The 19,181-nt window shown below is 45.2% G+C and overlaps 1 protein-coding gene across 1 annotated transcript; it reads right to left on the reverse strand.

Moving 5' to 3' along the window:
• Positions 1 to 16,029: 16,029 nt before the first annotated feature.
• On the reverse strand, positions 16,030 to 17,735 carry SP5 (Sp5 transcription factor). The gene is made up of 2 exons (XM_075512111.1): positions 17,685 to 17,735; positions 16,030 to 17,082 (listed from the first exon to the last, which is right to left on the reverse strand). Exons 1-2 carry the CDS (start codon positions 17,733 to 17,735, stop codon positions 16,030 to 16,032), a joined length of 1,104 nt encoding a protein of 367 aa, XP_075368226.1.
• Positions 17,736 to 19,181: the final 1,446 nt, after the last annotated feature.

The raw sequence follows: 19,181 nt of genomic DNA on the forward strand, positions 1-19,181 counted from the left end.
AAACCTTCATCAGTATAGACTGATTATGTAGTACTAGTAGATCATCACAACAGAGCCATATAGAACAAACGTATAAAGATTTTTAAAATGCATCTAATGTATACTCTGTCATTAGAGAAACAGAAAATTAAGCTTCTATGTTATAACTTCCACATATCTTACTGTAGAGCCATTTGAAGATCTCATTTGTTACATCTTACTAAAATCATGTTTGAGCCTACAACAGTTATTTCACACCTTGCATAAGACAGGTACCTTGGCCCATCCCTTGGATAACAGCAGTTTAAAACTTACCTGGGAGAGAACAGACAGTATACAGCCCCTCCTGATTCACTGAGCTATTGTTGGCATTCAAGGAGAGCAAGTGGCAACAAGACAGCTCTAGAAACAGAGTAAAGCTGTAGGCCATGCACTCCCTTTTCCTCTGTCTAGCAGATCCCAAACCAGGTAACTAGGAAGGGTTGTTTGACATTTTACGACTGTAAAATGGTGAAGTTCTTCAGCATGAGGAGCAACAGCAGTATCTAGAGTTGTACAGCAAAGAGACACCCAGAAATTACTGTGAATTCAAAATGAAAAAGATTTATTGCACTTTCACAAGTATCTAAGCTAAAAAAGCCTCCAATAGCTACAAAAATCTACCTTTTTCCTCAGCTGTAGCTACAGCATCACTTACATAACTACATACAATCAAAATACAAAATTTGAATGTAAAAGTTAGAACAAACATTTATGAAAAAAGCTTAAAATTAGACACATCACAAAAATGCAGTAAGTACCATACTTAACCTACTTTGCCCTTCAAAATGTGCACTTTTTATTATAATTCTAACTTGGTCCACTGGGTGGATTGCTCCTCTTTTATCCACTAGGCTTGATCAAATCAGTGCAATAGAAGAACTGCTGATGCATGAAATGATAGGTCAATGTAACCTTGTCAGGGAGTAATATCCCTGCAAATCACAGTAAACAAATAAAACAATTCATTTTATATGCTCTAGGTATTAGGCATAAATTACCAAAACCTAAAACAGGAACATTTTTACCTCAAATATAATATATTGCTGCATACACTATATGAAAAACTCATTTAAATAACTTCTTAACACACAATAAGGGGAAAAATATTTACAAATAAATGGTGGTTGTAGTGGCCATCACCAAATCCTCTTCATCCACCACCGGACTTTCCCAGATCAGTATAACTGATTTCTTCTTATGCCCTTCATACAATGAAGGCTTTCTAAAAACTTTTGGCATTGAGATGTGTCTGTCTTTTCTTGCCTTGTCCATTACAGATGTCTCTAGAGTAAGTTCATCTAAAAAGCAGGCACAGTACATTTAGCACAATTTTTACATAGAAAAGTTCTTTTTTTGCAATTTTTTTTTTTCATTTTTAATTAGTTTACCACAACAAAGTTAGCATTACATTGTTAAAGTTTCCATGTATTAAAAAGAGATTTGTGTATGAGATGATTCATGATCATATAAGAAAATAATTTGTAAGGCAAGTGTAAACGTAGTAAAAAACTGAACTACCACCCCAGTAATCACATGCTAAGACATCATCCTATAAAACATATTGGAAACATTAATGTGTGATTTTATTCTTAACAGTGTTAGATGTTCTATAAGGATGTCTTCTCTGCATTGCTATTAATAAAAAATAGTTTAATAAAAATATTTTTTTATTAATAAAAAAAGTTTGTTTAAAACTTTTGGAATAAGCTACACATATGTTTGTGTGAGCATATACACACATTTCTACAGACTAGGGTTGGTAAATACAACTTATAGGAGCTTACAAGGCTGGTGTTGCATAATTCTGAGAGCATACGCTCATACTGGTTTTATGTAGCGACAGTAAAATGTAATTTAAACAAAATTTAAATGGTATTTCTAACTGGAGTCCCTAATCTTGAACAGTTTGCTGTATTCGACAACTGTATAGAGGACAAATTATGTGTACTACTAAGTGTCTAATGTGTGCTGAATTTCTGAGGTGGGTGGGGTTTTTTTTCTTTCCTAAAATATCCTTAGGTGGTTATAGGGATACTTTTCTTAATTAAAAAGTGTTAAATTTTATAAACAAACACAGAGAAACTATTTTAAACTTTAGGGATTAGTAAATGGAAAAAATCTTACATGATTATTTTATGTTAGACAATAAATGTTTAAAATATGCATGTTATACATAACTGCATAGTTTAACACGAAAAAGTGCAAAATAATTTTAAAGTCTGAAATATAGTGTTTATAGTTATACATCTAACATGGGAAAGAGATGTTGGAAACAGGTGTTGAAAAGATTTCATTTTTCATTTGGGACATGAGAGGGAACACACGTGTTCTCATGATAGATATCTCAAGTAGGGTACTCTTGTCAGAGTGATTTTTCAGAAAGTGGATGTGTCAACTATACAATCTACACTGTAAAACCAAGAGACTATGCTACAATGCCATTATTAGTTTTAATCAGGGTCTGCCTGGCCACACAAAAGACAAGATACAAATATTAATAATATTTCTTAAAAACCTGAACAAAAAGTTCAAAATAAAAATATTAGATATTAAAATATGCTACTTATGCTCTCATAATTAGCTTAATAACAAACACACTTTCCAGTGTTCTAAGAAAAGACTTGGAAATTAGAAACTCTTTACTTAAAAAAAAAAAACACGTTACCTGTAGTCACAGATAGCTGATAAGAAAATAAATCTGGACTGATCACTTCTGGTGTTCCAAAACCCTGAAAAATAAAATAAAACATGAAATAATTTTTAAACAAGTTTGGTGACCATATCCACTATAAAATCTAGTAGAGTTATCTGAAGGCTCCTATAAACAGAATCAGCTGGTTTACCTTTACTCTTAGACTGAAAGGGCCTATGACACAGTAGCCGTATGCCAAAAAAAATATTAAAACCATTCAACAAAAAGATCTGCAACTTCTCTGGGTCAAAAATAAAGCTATCTATTTTGTGGTCAGTCTTAAGGACACATACATTTTCCTACAGCATACAGATAAGAAGCTCAGAAGCTCAATAACAAAAAGCAGAATTCCTCAACGTGCAGTAGCTGTGCATCCTTGAAAGCAACAGACCAACATCTCTCTGCTCTCCTTGCCAGCCCTGGCATTTATAAACATTTTCCCCTTGCCACTATCTCACTTTGAAGCAGCCAAAGCAAGCCGTATTTTGTTGCTGGGTTTTAGGCCTCCCCTCACAGAAGGCACACAGCTGTCAAGGAAGCATGATGTTTTATGTTTGAATTCCATTGCAGGGCCAGACCCTGCTCCCTTAAAAGTCAGAGAAAGTTTTTTCTTTGACTTAATTAGGAGCAGAAAGAAGTCCTGGGTAGCAAGTTTCTTCAGTAATGTGTGTATTTCAATGGAGTAAAGTGACAGGCAGAAAACAGTGCTACCACCTGAGGAAGTGGCTGAAATTCAGACATCTCATTGACACCCCAGATGCAATCCTACTTACTCTTCTGACAATGGATGGAAAAGGCCGCTGAAATAACCATAGCAGCACAGCATCAGTGATTAGCAGATTTCCCTATGGGTGCCTGTAACTATGCCTGTACTTAAGAGTTGCTCCACATACTACAAGACCTCTCCCAGAACCCCAAGAGCGGGTTGTACCACCACACAGCTGCCGCTCTTACCCTTGCCTCATTCTCACCTCCTCTTATTTTTTGTACCCTGGGAACCAGTGAGACCCAGTACTCCCTCCTGCTCCCCCAGGCAGGTTATTTCTCAGTTGACTCATACCAGCTATATCTGGTTCAAAGACACATTGCAGGGACTGGTTCAAGAGTAGGAATGAACAGCTCAAGCAGGAGGGAAGAAAAAAAGAGAGCAGTAACTACTTAACCTGGCCTAAGTAGCACAGACTCCAAATGTTGAACCATGTCTCTTGCAACAAACATCCATCAGCTGAAGCATACAGGAAACTCCAGATCTTGTATGTTGCCTTGGGAATATATACATAAGACCATAAAAATGTGTTAGGAACTTTATCCTGAGAGAAATACAGTATCAGAAGGGCTATCACCTTTCAGATTTTAACATCTTAACCATTTTCATCTTTTTGTACAATGCAAAAAAGTGACAAGATAAAAGTCAGGACTATCTGCTTGTCAAATCACATTTTATTCTTTAAATTAAATCAGCTTTCATGTTATACAGGCATATAAAAAGGTCTGGAAAGCAGTAAACCCATCTATTTTAACTCCTTCAACTCCGAAGTTTTCCACTAATGGGAGAAAAGCTTCTCTGGACTTCGCCTACGGTGACATTTTACAGCCCAGGGACAAGCCGTGAGGAACACAGCTCTGAATGGAAATGCTGGCACATACCTGACCTTCAGAAACAACAAACTAAGACAATGCCAGAGCTTACACCTGTGCAGTGAAAGACGAACAAACCATGGTACAGAAATAAAAACTAGGAGTCTCGATATCAAGTGACTTTTTTTAAAAAAACGTTGAGGGACTTGGACCTGCGGTTCTGTGAAATGAGTTTCAATTTGCCGCAAAAAGGTCTGAAATATGCCTGTCAGGTTTATTTTCTCAAGTGCCCACAGCCACCATCCGTCCCAGAGCAGAACACGGCCCGCAGAACAGGGCGAGCCCACCTGAGGGAACGGCGCCTGCCGCGCTCCAGCGGCAGCGGGACCGCCGCCCTGACACCGACCCCGCGGCGGGCCAATTTCTCCACCGACAAGCGCTGGGCGAACGGGCGGGCAAGCGGTACCTCAAGTACCCGCCTCTCCCCTAGGGGTTAGGGCGAGGCCACGTCCCGGAGGCCCGGTCCCTGGAGGAAAGCGGGCAGGCTGCCGGCGCCCCCAGGCACAGGGCTCGGCGGGCGGGTGGCCGGCGGCTGCGCTCGGGGCTGCACTGGCGGCCGTCCCCTGCCGCCATCCCGCCGGGGCGGAGACCTCCCGCGGCGGGGGCGCGGCTGCCGCCGCCCGGCGCGGGGAGCGGTGCCGGGGGGCTGTGGCCCGCGGTGGTGCGCCCGAGGGGCGCGGCACGAGTCCGTGGGGTTAGGAATAGCGTGGAGAGCGGGGAAAGGCACCGCTCTGCGCGATTCCTCGGTGTTAAGGGGCACCCAGGGAAAACCGCAATGGTTATAAAGCCATTCTGCTCTTTCTTTTCAGAAAGGATATAATCCCGCCGCACAAAGCGTAAATCCAGTCATAAAGGGATGAGACGAATCTGCCTATCTGCGACTATTAAACACAACAAACGAAATGCGATTCCAGCTCAGGAAGTTTCTGAAGCACTGTTCCCCAGAAACTGAGAGGCCATGCTAAGGGGCATATCTGTTTTATATATGCTTTGTTTTTAATCCACTTTCCTTAAGCATCTGTTACTGGAAAACAGGCTCCTAGGTTAAACAGACCTTTGGTCTGGCTTGTGATAGTTATGCATCTCCATTATGTTTACCATTTCCCCTGAGAAAACCATTTCAAGCTTCTCCATCCCTGCTTGCCAAAGGAAGCTGCCTGTAGCAGGGACTCCTCCTCCATCCTGGGACTCTCTAATGGTTGGCTCCCGGGGCATGTGCAGTTCTGCAGCTTCCTTAAGGTTTTACACACACATGCCCCCAAAGGCACGGAAATGATTTTAAACAGATGTAGCTGGGATACTGTTAGGTCTTTCCTGAGAGCATTACAGTGGAGTGGGTAAAATACTCTGGCCCCAGAGGCATGAATCAGAGCCCTCCCTAAGAAGTCAGAAAAAGCTGCAGCTTGGTGGAGAGGTGTTAATAAAAACCTGATCACTGAGGCCTGAGAGCTGAAGGTGGCAAGCTGTGATCCTAACTACGCTGTTCTGTTGCCACAGGCCACAACCACTTACGGGCATTAGCTGCGTTAGCTAACACACCACCTATCCCTGGGCAGATCTTTAGGGCTGACCCAATCTTTTTGTGAACCTTTTCAGCTGAAGTGTTGCTTATTGCAGTCTCGTTCAAAGTGATTTCCTAATGACTTATTTTAAATTAAAATAAGTTTGATAAAAGTCAAAATGTGATACAAGTGTGACCTTACACGCAGAAATGTTAGAATTTATTTGTAGAATTCAAATTGTAAAAATCCTTGGTATTAATCATTGATATAGCTCTAGATGCATCTCACACTAACAGGCATTAGTGATATATTCAGATTACTTGGTTAGGATTAATAGAGGATTTGCTTTCTGATCAGTAATTAAAATTTTGCACGTTTCTAAAAATGAGTACTCCTTTGTGTCAGCCGAGCTGCTGAAGACAAATCTTTTCTTTTTAAAAATTCTAATGTTGATACTGGATTGTAACCTGTGCATAAGAAACTTCTCTACATGGAAAAGGAGAACAGAAAGTCAGGTCGGCCACTTAGCTTGTCTCTGACTGATATAAGACTTCATGGCTTAACCAATGAGAAGGACATCTCCTGCAGGCAAAAAATCAGATGAGACTACTTTACGCTTTTGATTTACCTTTTTGAATAATTGATGATAGATAAAAGTGATATCACTATAAAAAAGTGCTGTGGAATCAGCAGCAAATCAAGAGGTTTGGTTGCTTTGATTAAGGTTTTTCATGTGGCATTGAGATGGTAGGAACTCAGTCATTTCTGCAGCAAGACTTCATGAGAGAGACTGCTCTTACAGCTTTTGAGATCAAGAGCAATACATTCAGGACATATTAAGGATGGTATATTATGTAGTCTATTACTTTTAAAGGGGTGAGGCATGCCTATAATTGGAGGTAATCTTGGCTGGATCATTTATCTTATTCTATTTTATAAAATATGCTTTGTTGTATGCTGCGCTTTCCTCTTATACCTTTTAAACAGAAAGGAATGTTTTCTAAACTGAAATAACAAATAATTAACACATAATTGGCATATGCTCCACAGGTAGAGGCTCTGCTGTGATTTAACAGTCTGGCCATGGAGCAGGATGAGGACTGCAGCACCCCTAGACTATTTCTCCCCAGAAGGAATTGTGCAGAGAGGAACAACTCCTTACCCAGAGGCAATGGATAACTGCAGCAGTTCCCTTGAAGCATAAAGCTCTTGTTGTCAGAGCACCCAGTCAGCTCAGGGAAAACAGCCATGTCCCAGAGCATCCCACCTGCGCTGGGGTGGCTCATGTCCCCATAGGGCACACAAGTACTGCAGCTGTTTCTGGACCTTGTGCAGAGAAGGCAAATTCCATGTGCCCATACCCCATGCTGTCTTGCAGATCTGCACCTACAAAAACCACGGGGAATCTAAGCCTACATCATCATTCTATTTGTTTTTACCACCATCTAAGTTTTTAATCTTTGATAGTGTGTGTATCTTAATTAGGAGCTGGTTCTCAAGTGTATTGAAAAGCAACTGAACAAACCAAATAATTGTACAATTCTAATACATGATTCTGAGTATTCAAAATATCTAATTGCTGTAGCTTATTAAAAACAGGCCTAAACTTACCCTCCTCCTTCCCCTTTCTTGAACATGCTCAGTAAGTGGCAGAGGTTCTAACATCTAGATCAGAATCCAGATCTGAGTATTATAGCTGGTACCTGACACCTATTTTAAATTAAGTCCAGGATGAATGAATGCATATAATAAAAAGACAAATGAGGTTCTAATGTACTCAGGCACTTTATAAAGAATTATTTTAATGTAACGTACTATTCTGCTTTACCAGCTGTTTAATATTTCTTAGCTGATTAAAACTGTGGTTCTAATGAGAAAAATAATTGAATGGTAAAACTAGAAGGTAATTCCCTCATTTAAGTCTCAGTGATTTCAGTACTCTGCAGTCACTGTATTTAGCTTAGGAAACTTTCTTCTTCATGCGTACCGAGGTATTTCAAAATAGCGTAATTGTGCACACAATGATTTGTTTTTTGGGGGACAGGGGAGAGAGCAAACCCCATGAAGGCAATGCAACAGCTGCATACCGGAACACCCTATGGAGAACTTTGGAGCTCTACCATAAACTCTCATGATTTGTGTGGGGAAACTAGGGGAAGTGAATCAGTTAAAGGCTTCTAAAAATTATTGGGTCTTGTGTCTCCCCTCTGCATTCAGGGGGTAGAGAACGGAACTAGTACTCTTTCTTAGTGTTGATATTTGTGAGCGTAAGCAAATGTGGCCCATGAAAAGGAACAGTTCCCTAGCTGCTTTCTCTTCTGCTCCTGATTGATAGAAGAGTAATCATCTTCAGATCCATGAACCTTTATTCCCCTCGTGGGAAAAACTTTTACAAGCCCATCCTTCAATGAGGAAAACCCACTTCCCTGTAGACTGCCAGGATGCGCTGAGCGTGTTTAGTGTTGTTCTTGGTATATTCAAGATCCCACTGGGGTAGCAGAGTTACAGTTCCAGTGTTTACATGCATTAACTGAGCTGCTCTGGCCAGTTTTAAATAGTGTTACAGAGAACCTACTTCCCCTAACAAGATTGCTCACAGTTCAGGTCTCTCTGACTTAACTATTCAAGCACTGAACATAGCCTTGATTATAGTACTTTGCAAGTAGCTTCTCAGTGTCATTATACAATTTATTCAAGCATTTTATTAAGAAGCTCAGACATAGCCTTAGGTTTCATGTAGGCACATAAGAAGATTTGGTTAATATTTTGGAAAATATAAAAGTGTAATCTTTGCCTGCCTAAAACTATTTCTTTCAGTTCTTTCAGAGCAAATTAACAGAAAGAAGTCAGTGGAGCCACACTGCTGAAGGATCAGGTAATAGCAAGAAGAATGGGCCTCCTATGTTGGGCTACTAAGGTGAACAAGCAATGTTTTATAACATGTAAAGTAAGCAGATGTCAAGTGTTTGGCTGTTCTTTGCAGGGTTCAACAAAAGCAAAGCACTGCACTATACCTGGTCAGAAGGAAAGCAAAATATTTAGATGTGAGGGAAAGAAATGAAGCCATTCCCACACTCCTTTGGGATTAACATACAGTAGCTGAGACCACCTGACATTCTCAGGCTGTGTTATCTTTCCTGTCTAATCTTTAATGAGTGAATAGTGTGCATTTTCCTTTCTCTTCTTCACACGTGCATCCTAGACTTGTGGAGAGCTGTCTAAAATAAGGGGGAATGTGGCAGCATGACTGACATCTCCTTTCCATACAGATGAGAGATCTGCATGTGGAGATCACAGGCACGCCATCTGATCCTGAATAAAGCATGTGGGATATGACCCCAAGTGAAGATATGGGCTTTGGTCTAATAAAATTTCTTTTAACCTGCTTTGTAATTAGAGCCTGTCTTGAAAGTGTGCTCTGTGATGGCTGGTTCATGTTAAAAAGGAAAATGAAAAATGTTTTTGAGTAGTATATAGATTAATACTGGAACTTCGTTTACACAGCTCAGTACAGCTACCAGAACAGGGACTTACAGATAATAGGAATATATTGTTTTTGCACACAACCCTACCTTTTAAAAATACAAAAACATAGGCACACACTATTGTTTCTGATTAAGCTGGTGATGTGGGTATTTGTAAACAGAAACATTTAACTTGTGAAAAAAATCACAGTGTATGGCATTTGACTATTTTTAATTTCAAATATAAATATCTCATTAAAAAAAAGTGTTCTTATTTTTCATTTTCCCTCTTGTGGTTCATCGTTCCTTATATTAAATGCTATGGTGATGTAATACTCAGTTCAGGACATCTCAGTCACTGTCACGGTAAAAGTCTGTGATTCAGTGGCAACAGGAAATTAAAATTTAAAAAAGATTGCCTTTTATGATGGGACAGGTTGACAGGAAGGGCAAATTATGATGTTGCCTAAAGTGAGTTACTTGCTCAGTATTGGCATCAATGGCCAGCAAAAGCCGGTGACCGATGCCCTAGAGAAGGGGGATTAAGATGAGCTAGATGGAGGTTCCTACCTTAAGGCAAAAGTTACGTTACATTGTTAGGCTGGAGAAAACAATTAAATCCAAAGCATAAAAAGTCTGTGCTCACTTGAGGACAAGGTAAACCAGGCTCCAAACACATGCTGCTGCAGGCACAATTGTGCCAATCATAGGGGAGAAAAAATGTAACCCTTAACTGAGACACCTGCACCGGCAGAAGACTTTACTGTAGATGCAGCAGGACAGACAAGACAGCACTTTTGCTGGTACAACTTCTTTTTCACTCTGGAGAAGGGAAGTCAAAAGTGCAGGAGAAGAAGGGTCACTACGGTGATGCACACATTAAAATGGTTTCTAGTATACAATATTCCTACACTGGTAAATTGTTCCTTGCTTAGGCAGAGCTAAAAGGGATCAGATATCATAAACTGGATTATTATGATTTCTTTGGTAATTCAATTAGATGAAAGGAAATTCTAGCCTTACTACCACTAACAGAGAAACCTGAACCTATACAGAGACTCTGTATGAGGCCTCTGCACCATTCAAGACTGCACTTAAATTATTCAGTGACTAGTGACTCAGTTCACACCTCAGTACAAACTCGCTACTTCTTCAAGAGTTCGTGGCCACTAACTTCAGTACATCACAGCATGGGATTCACCGCACAGCCACCTGCAGAGGAGGTGGACCCCTACTATGTACCTACACACCCTTGAGTGGATATCCGTAACCTTTCTCAGTGAGCACACAGGATTTGTACATAGCCTCAGCTTGGGCTCCTGTTAACATGGCTAAGCAGTGATGTAATCACCAGACCTGGGTCAGGGACATGCTGGGATTTTGTGTGTACTTAAGTAAATGTGTACTGCAAAAAAATTAAGAGATGATGAGAAGAAAAACAGGATCAATGGCCACCAGGTTAAAGGCCAAATCTCACTATCCATAATCTCCCGCTGACTTGTCACAAGGTCAAAATACATGTTTTCATTATCTATAACGAAACACCTCTATGACTTCAAATCAGTTGGGAGTAAGTATTAACAGGGAATAAACCCCATAAACTTATTTAAAAGACCCTGTCAATTACACACACTTCTGCTGATTTTCTCTAATCAAGAGTGTTCATTCAATCAGACCACGGCCTTGGACCCTTCTTCTCTATGCTGCACATTAACACTTACCTGGCAATTGTGAGCCTTGCTGGTTGCTGAACACTTCCAGGCCCTTGGTGACTTGGATGCTGTTTAAATGCAAAGTTATTGAAGATAACCTGCTAGGCAACCCCTTTGGAGGAAAGCTTTGCTTTCAAGTTCAGTAGTCTCGAAGACTTCGGGAGCCTGTTTGGTAAGTATTTTTAAAAAGTTTGGCAGGAAAATCTAAACGGTCTTTGAGTTGACTCCATCATGTGCCAGCGCGGCAGACCTCACATCCTTACCAGAGGATTCACAAGAATCTCATAAAAAGTGCAAAATAATTGGAGAAACTAAAAGAGAGAAAAAAAGATTCTATAGCAAACCATAAGATCTGAAAAGCTAGGCATTATACCTTTGTTTCTCACCACTCAGTACGGGGATAAGCTGACAAGATCTATTAAATGTTACAAGGCTCATTTAACAGTGCCTAGATAATTGTGCAACTACTTGCACAGAGATATAAATTTACCCTATTTATGAACTTTTGAGTGGTCTGTCAAAATCCTTTAATATCACTGAACAGTAAAATGTATCTTTCGTCTAGGAGTTTCAAGACATCAGCATTTTATAGTCCCTATTTCTTGAGTATTCAAGACTAACATTAGATATAGGTGAGAATTTACAAACTGAAATAGTTAAGTTGTAGTTACTTTAAAACTTAATGCAATCTCTCAAAATCTGCAAATAATTTAAGATGAAATATTTCTTTGAAATACATCTATATGAATATGTTATGAATACATCTATAATTTAGCATGGTAGGAAGAATTACACAGCAATGGTTTTAGGAAGAACGTCTCCCAGTATAGTTTAAAAACCCCTTTATCCTACTTTTTCTATAATAGTAGTTGAGGAGGTGTGAAACATAACTTTATAAATTCGTTGGATTATTGCAGTGAGAATCTGGTCAGTCAGGACCAAAAGGTGAATCCTGCAACCTTCTCCTGGGTGAAAGTCTTATTCAAATCAATATGAAAGCTTTATTGCGACAAAGCCCCAAATCTGGATTACAGGATTTGGCCCTTAACTAAAAATAATTTGATTAACAACATGTTAAATAAAACTATCTGAAGAACAATGTTGGTTTTGGTTTTTTTTTTTAAATACTCTCTATTTAAAAGTTTGTCCAGGTGTGAAAGTCACTTTTCAACCCAGAAAACATGCCAAATCTCAAGTTTTTAAACCATATCCTGATTTTTTGGTAGAGATTAATTAATTTGAATTAACTAGAAGATTAATTACTTTATATGATGTATCTACTATACCAATGACATTTAAGATTTAAAATTCAGAAATGAATTGACCTTGAGAGCATATGTACTCAAAATGTATAATTAAAAAGAATATTAATCATTTAATTTTATAAAATGAACAGCTGTTCTAGTTGATTGGAAACAGCTAAAAGTGTAAAATGTATTTTGTGAATGCAAAATTAAAAGTTAATTTTATTATAGAGTGCAATTTGCCAACTAGAAATAAATTCTTGAGATGTAAGCAATATATTTTTGTAACGCTGTACCCATACATCAGAAAGGTCACATGTATATTTAAATGCCATATTACTATAAAAGTTTAACGATTTCAATTGAAAAGCTATCATATGATTTAGCTATTTAGAGACGAATATGAAACAGCTAGGATGGATATGCCCTCTTTTTCCAATGAACTATTTAAAAGCTTTAGAGAGAAATAATGTTTCATTAAATATTTTTTATATTCTAAACTGTTACTTTTACTTACCTTGTGTCATGAATCCCTAATTTTCTGCCTTTTTTTTGTACTATTCTCACAGATTAAGATTTTCATTAGCATTTGACATCATGGGTTTTCACTTAAAAGCATCTCTCTCTCATGACAGGTATTTAACTAATTTTGACTATACGTATTTTTAACCTGTGCACTTTCATGCTTTAAATGTAGTCATTACACAGATATTATACAAGGTGCATGGGCTACAATGCCATTGCCTTTTTTTTTTTTTAAATCAGATACCACCACCCCCTTGACATTGCGCTGGCACTGCCTGAGCTATGGTCTTTTGCTTAAAGCCTAAGTTACTTGCAGGCTCACACTTGAGTGAGTGGTAAAACTGTCAGTATTTCAGTACAAGTTGTGTCTTGAGGAATGAGTAAGAACCTAAAATAGTCTGGGTAGACCAGACAACACAGATGCTGGGTAAATTCAGTTTGTCATCCAACTGGAGAAAAATCTTTCCATAATGGTCCAGCTTAGAAATCGTTATGTCTACGATTATTGGGCTATTTTCTGCTAGTTACATCTACTCTCATAGGAACAGTTCTCTAGTTCTTAGTCAGGCTAAACTTGTGCCAGAAACAACCTAATACATTGCTTCAGCTCATGTTAATACTTCATCTTGATCTTGGCACTTACTTAGCAGTGAAAGGCCATTACCGTGTGGCAACACCCAAATCCATTACTCTATCCTGTAAGTGGACCTTTCGTACTCTGGGATACTGTTGTTTCCCCTCTACTGCTACCAACAAAGGCACTTTCCCTTACCGTCCATTTTAAGTAGGTCTGATCTGAACACAGAATTGAAAGACTATTTAGTGAAACAAACTCTCTTTTAAAGCAGTCCTGAATTCTGTAACACTACATTCTTAATGTGACAGTATCAAAGAAAGGAAGCAGGTTGCCACTGTATGCCATGAAACATTTTAAAAAGCAGAAACATTATGTTCTTCCTGATGACATATTTAAATCATGTGTCAGTAGTAAATGGGATGCAGTTTTGTCTCAAAGACTTTTTTTGACTAAGGACTTCTGGATCAGGTCCATCAGTTGTTGCCTGCATTGCTATCACTCATTCTGGAACACTAAAGGTATCTTCTACTTAATATCTTTCAACAACATGCTTCTAGAGCCCAAATCTTTGGCAAAAGAATGCTAACCAATGAAGCTAAACATGTTTCTCACAAGGCTTTCTATAATAGGACAGGTTATAGAAGATTCTTCAGTAGTAAAGAAGATAACTGCTTGGTTATTAATTTAATAAGTTGACCCTAAGAATATGGTGTGGGAAATTAATTCAGAATCATAAACATTAAAATATTGTTGAGGAGCTGTACCATGGTAACTGTCCATTAACTTCTCATTATTTCAGATGTGAGGGTTCTGGTGGCGTTGTCTCATCTCATTATTTCCTGAGAGAATAGATTCTTTGCAGGATTTGACACACATACAAACACATCCTTTTTACATGTTCTGTCATTACAAACATTGATCGAGCTGCTGCTTTTCTTGATTCAGAAGTCCATGGCAAAGCCTATCTATCATTATGGTTGCGCCAAAGCTTGTTTGACAGCTACCACCAGAAGAACCCGTCTGAGGCTGAATGTTTCCAGATTAGTCCCAGTGAAGTTTCAATGGCACTTTTTTGGCTCTCTCATTAGGTAACCAGAAAATAAAGCTGACTTGGTAAAACTATAAAGAGCAAATAACATATTCTCGATGTTAAAATGCAAAATTTAGCAAATTACTAATCAGGTTCCTCATTTGTTTGTTCTATACAAATTTCAGTTAAAAAAAGAAATAGGGAACTCGCTACAGTCAAAAAGATAATTATTTTAAAAGAAATTTGCCAAAATGAATGTATGCCTGAACTCATACTTACGTGATGCCCAGTGAGACATAAGGAACCCTAGAAGTTGTCACTGTCTACCAAGTACTTTTAAACAGTTTTGTGCCAAGGATCTTCCCCTGTGCAGGAAAGTGACTGCCATTTCATCACACTGGGAGGATAACAGGCACCTCACCCTTAAATTCTGCAATTTTACAGAAAGTTAACATATGGAAAGCATGTTTTGGCTGTGCCATGCCACAGGCAACTTCAGGCCAGGAACGGCTGGTTGTTGCAGGCCCTATGGCCTGGACCTTTCTTAAAACGGGCATTATTAACGTTGACTACTGCCGACCTCTGCTCAAATGTATATTCTAGTCTGTAATGCTTGACCTGGATGTTCACTCCCAGTATTGGCACCATGTGTTTCTCTATTTTCTCACAGCTTCATGTGTGGAAACAAAATGATTACAGTAATTTAAACAAACAAACAAACAAACGAACGAACCCAAACCAGCAGGCCAACATCAGTCTGAAGAAGCTGGGTATTTTAAAGGTGTTTACCATGAGCAGCTCCCAGGTCACAATGCGCTGAGCTCCGCTTGGCCGTGGCGATGAAGCCGGACCCGGCACACCGCCTCAGCGCCCGCCGCCGCCTCAGCGGGAAATGGCGGGAAGGCAGCGGCCGCGCGCAGAGGGGCCCCGGGGCTGTGCGGGCGGGGGAGAGCCCGGGGGACGATCAAATGAAACCGACGCGGCGGGACCGTCCCTGCGTGACCCCAGTGTTAACGTGTTTATTTCACGCTGCAGTCGCGGGTCGCTTTACAGAAACATCTCATGCTGGAGCCCCGCACAGGGCTGAAGACGAGGAGAGAAACACTTGTATTGAAACAGAACTATTAAATAACCTGTACACAAAACTCCAGTCTTTTCCCCTGAAAGCACCGAGGGCCGGGCCCCGGGATGGCCAGACCGACGCTGCCGCCGCACTCCCGGGCGCCCACAAGCCCCGACCCCCGAGGCGGCGGCCGGGGCGGCCCCGCTCCCGCCCCAACGGCCGCGGCCTCCCCTCAGCCGCGCCCCGGAGCAGCAGGGGCGGGGAGGGCGCCTGTCCCGGGACGACGGCGCGCGGCGGCAAGACCCGAGCCCTACGAGCGTCCAGTCCCGGGCCCGAGGGTCCGCGGGGGCCGTGGCTCCTCCCGGCGCCGCCCCCAGCCGAGCTCCCTCTCGTCGGGCCCGACGCGAGTCCGAGGGCCGGCCGCCCTCTCCCGCGCCGCCGCCCTGCCCCCGGCTGCGGGGCGCCCTCAGCCCGGGTCCCCGCCGCGGCGCGGCTCAGCTCGGCCCGCAGGTGCGGCGGCCGCCGCCGGGCCCGGGCCGGTCCCGCCCCGGCGCCCGGCGGTCACAGGTCGCGGCCGTCCTCCCGCTTGACGCCGTCCGCCGCCGCCTTCAGCTTCTTGTTCTGGTGGGTCTTGACGTGCTTGGCCAGGTGGTCGCTGCGCATGAAGCGCTTCCCGCACTCGGGGCAGACGAAGCGCTTCTCGCCCGTGTGAGTCCGCAGGTGCCGCTGCAGCTCGTCGGAGCGGGTGAAGCTCTTCCCGCAGAAGAGCCAGTTGCAGACGAAGGGCCGCTCGCCCGTGTGCCAGCGCAGGTGCGCCTTCAGGTGCGAGGTCTTGCCGTACACCTTGCCGCAGCCGGGGATGTGGCAGATGTGCTGCTTCTTCTTGCCCGGCTCCGCCTCCGGGGCGCTGCCCGCGGCCGACTGGCAGTTGGGGCAGCGGCAGCGGCGGCACCTCCTGGCCGTGGCCGCCAGGGGAGACTTGGTCTGCAGCAGGGCGGCGATCTGCGTCTGGTACTGGGCGAAGTCCGAGTGGCCCAGCACCAGGCTCCGCGGCAGCGCCGCGGCCGCGGGGAAGCGGTGGCCGCAGCCGCCCGGGGCGCCGGCCTGCTGGATGCTCCACCAGGGGATGTCCTCGGGCGGCGGGTTGGGCGAGAGCTGCCGGCAGGGCTGCGCGGGCGGCAGCAGGTTGGAGTAGCCGGGCGGCAGGGCGGCCTGGGCGGCGTAGGGGACGTAGGCGGGGGGGCAGCTGGACGGCAGGGCGGCCATGGAGGAGGGCAGCATCTTGACGGGGGAAAACTCGTAGGGGTAGGAGGGGTCCGCCGGCGGGGTGAGGGGCAGTTCGTGCGCCCCCCCAAAGGAGGGCTGCAGGTGGTTCTTCTGAGGAGTCAGCCCCAGGCTGGGGTGCGGCGGCGGCAGCCCCCCCGGGGAGTGCGCCGGCATCTCGCCGCTCCACGGGTGGAAGATCCTGGAGGGGGATCCCAGCGTCGGGTCGTAGGAGACCTGCAGGAAATCCGAGGGCGCTGCGCCCGGCTGTCCGATCCGGCTACAGGTGGCGGCCAGAAGAGCCAGGGGCGAGTGCTTGGCCAAGTCTGGGGAGGCGCTGGGGGTGCGGTCCTGCGCGGGAGCGGGAGGGAGGGAGGGAGGGAGAGAGAGAGGGAAGGAGGGAGGAGAGCGCGTTACTCGCCGCCCGCCGCCGCCGCCCGCGGGAAACTTTCTGCGCCCCTGCCCGCGCCGCCTGCCCGCGCGCTGCCGGAGGCGCCCCGCCGCGCCGGCGAACTTTCCGAAAACAGCGCGCGCCCAAGCGGGCAGGACGGGCCGGACCCCCCACCCCCGTCCCGCCCCGCCCCGCCCAGCCCAGAGACCGGTCCCGCCTGCGGCCGGTGCTGCCGGCCCCGCCGCCTCTCCTGGCCGGGGGCGCCGGGGAAGCGGCCGCTGCGGGCAGGGGGCAGCCCCCGCCCCGCGCCCCCTCCCGCCCCGGGACGCTGCCTGGAGTTACCGCCGGGCTCCTGGCGGGGAGAGGGAAGTTGCCGGCCCGAGGAGACCGGGCCCGGCCTCCTCACCCCCGCGGGGGTCCCTACCTACCTCTCCCGGGCCGCCCGCGGGGTGAAGCCCCGGGAGGGAGGCGGCAGGCGCCGGCTGCCCCCGCGCAACGCGGGTCGCAACCGCGGGACGCGGCGCCGCGCGAGCCGCCGCGGCCCCCGGGCGTGGGTACTGACCTGGAGGAAAGCCTGGAGGGAGTCGTTCCGGAGGACGGCCACCGCGGCCATGGCTACTGCGCCCGGGGCGAGGGGAAGGCGCCGGGGCACCGCCGAGGCATGGGGACGCCGAGGGGAAGACGAGGAGCTGCCCAGTTTCCTTCTCTCTCCCTCCTTCCCTCTGATCGCTTCGCCTCTGCGCCTGTCCCACCCCCCGCGCGGCGCGATCTCCGCGGACTGTCTGACTGCACCAGGATCACCTCCAAGAATTTGATAAGGACTTTGCTGGGCCGCCAGCCAGTCAGAGGGAAGATTTATGGCTTTGAAGTTTGCCGCTACCCAATCATCAAAGAATAGCGGCTCTTTCAGAAGCGAAAGCAAATCCTTTGAATCCACAAAGCTCCTATGGTGTGTTTGTTGGTCTGGATAAAAGAACTGATTATTAGGGGGGATGGGAAGGGAGGAGATAAAGGCGGGACAATTAATGAAGTAATCACTATGTGGGAAATGTATATACACAAATAATTGGATTTTCTTGATCAAAGGACCCCTTACCGCCTGGAGACCCTCGCATTGGATGTGCAAGACACTGGATCTCCCCCCCCCCCCTTTTTTTTTTTGCAATTAGGGTTTGTGGCAGAGCCCTAAAGTGACAATGTGTCTTTGTTATCGCCCGAGAAATCTGCCTCCGGATTCCGGTGATAGTGTTTGATGGCTCAAAGTAACATTGGGAGCACAGCGAGTTCACCTGATCGGGGCTGGTCGATCCCAGCGGTAAAACTTCCCTGGAGTAATTGTCGGTGGTTCCTCCCCGCTCCCTCCCTCCGCCCGCCCTTCCCCCGAGGCTGAGGGATATGCCCTCGATATGACTCCGCAAACAACCGCACGTTTTCCCCTCTGGTAGCTGGGTTTGGTTTCGCTAACCCTGTGTCATCTGCAGCCCCCGCCTGGCGCGGGGCCAGGCGAGCGCGCCCAGCCGGGCTCGGCGGAGGGACGGCGGGGTGCCACCGGCGGCAAGCACTCCCGCAGACAGACACACCGAGAAACCGGCCAGCCGAGAAACCGAACGGAAAAGTTTCTTCTTCCCTAGCGGGAGCCGGGCGTAAAAGATGCGATTTGTTTCCGTGAAGGCAGGAGTCTCTCTCGGTAGCGCTTCTGGAGGCGGGATGCGTGCCCGCAGCCCGCCTGGCCTGGGCCGTAGACGAGAGAGGGTCCGGGGGCCTCCTCGGGAGCACGGGTTTCTGTCGGCACCCTCTCGCCCACCTCCTGCCACAAAGCCAAACTCGGCCCCGAGGGCTCTGCTCCCTCTCCCCTCCCCTTTCGGCCCGTGTATACACATATATACACGTGTGTGTCTATGAAGAATCTAACCCGCTTTTCTTTCGACCGTGTGCAAGGCTAGTTCCCCGGTAACCACCACCAGGCACATCTGGGTCACAGCTTAGCAGCACCGCCTGCTGCTGCGCTCGGTGGTCCGCAGAGCTGGCGGGACCCCTCGCCCTGCGCCGCCCAGCAAGG

Source organism: Mycteria americana, chromosome 9 (genome assembly GCF_035582795.1).
Source record: "Mycteria americana isolate JAX WOST 10 ecotype Jacksonville Zoo and Gardens chromosome 9, USCA_MyAme_1.0, whole genome shotgun sequence".
Taxonomy (NCBI): Eukaryota; Metazoa; Chordata; class Aves; order Ciconiiformes; family Ciconiidae; genus Mycteria; species Mycteria americana.

Excerpts from the sequence above, each read along its gene's own strand:
- SP5 (XM_075512111.1), bottom strand. The coding sequence starts at position 17,735 with ATGGCCGCGGTGGCCGTCCTCCGGAACGACTCCCTCCAGGCTTTCCTC. Across the intron at positions 17,083-17,684 it reads CCCTCCAGGCTTTCCTCCAG|GACCGCACCCCCAGCGCCTC; the intron begins GTCAGTACCCAC and ends GCTCCCGCGCAG.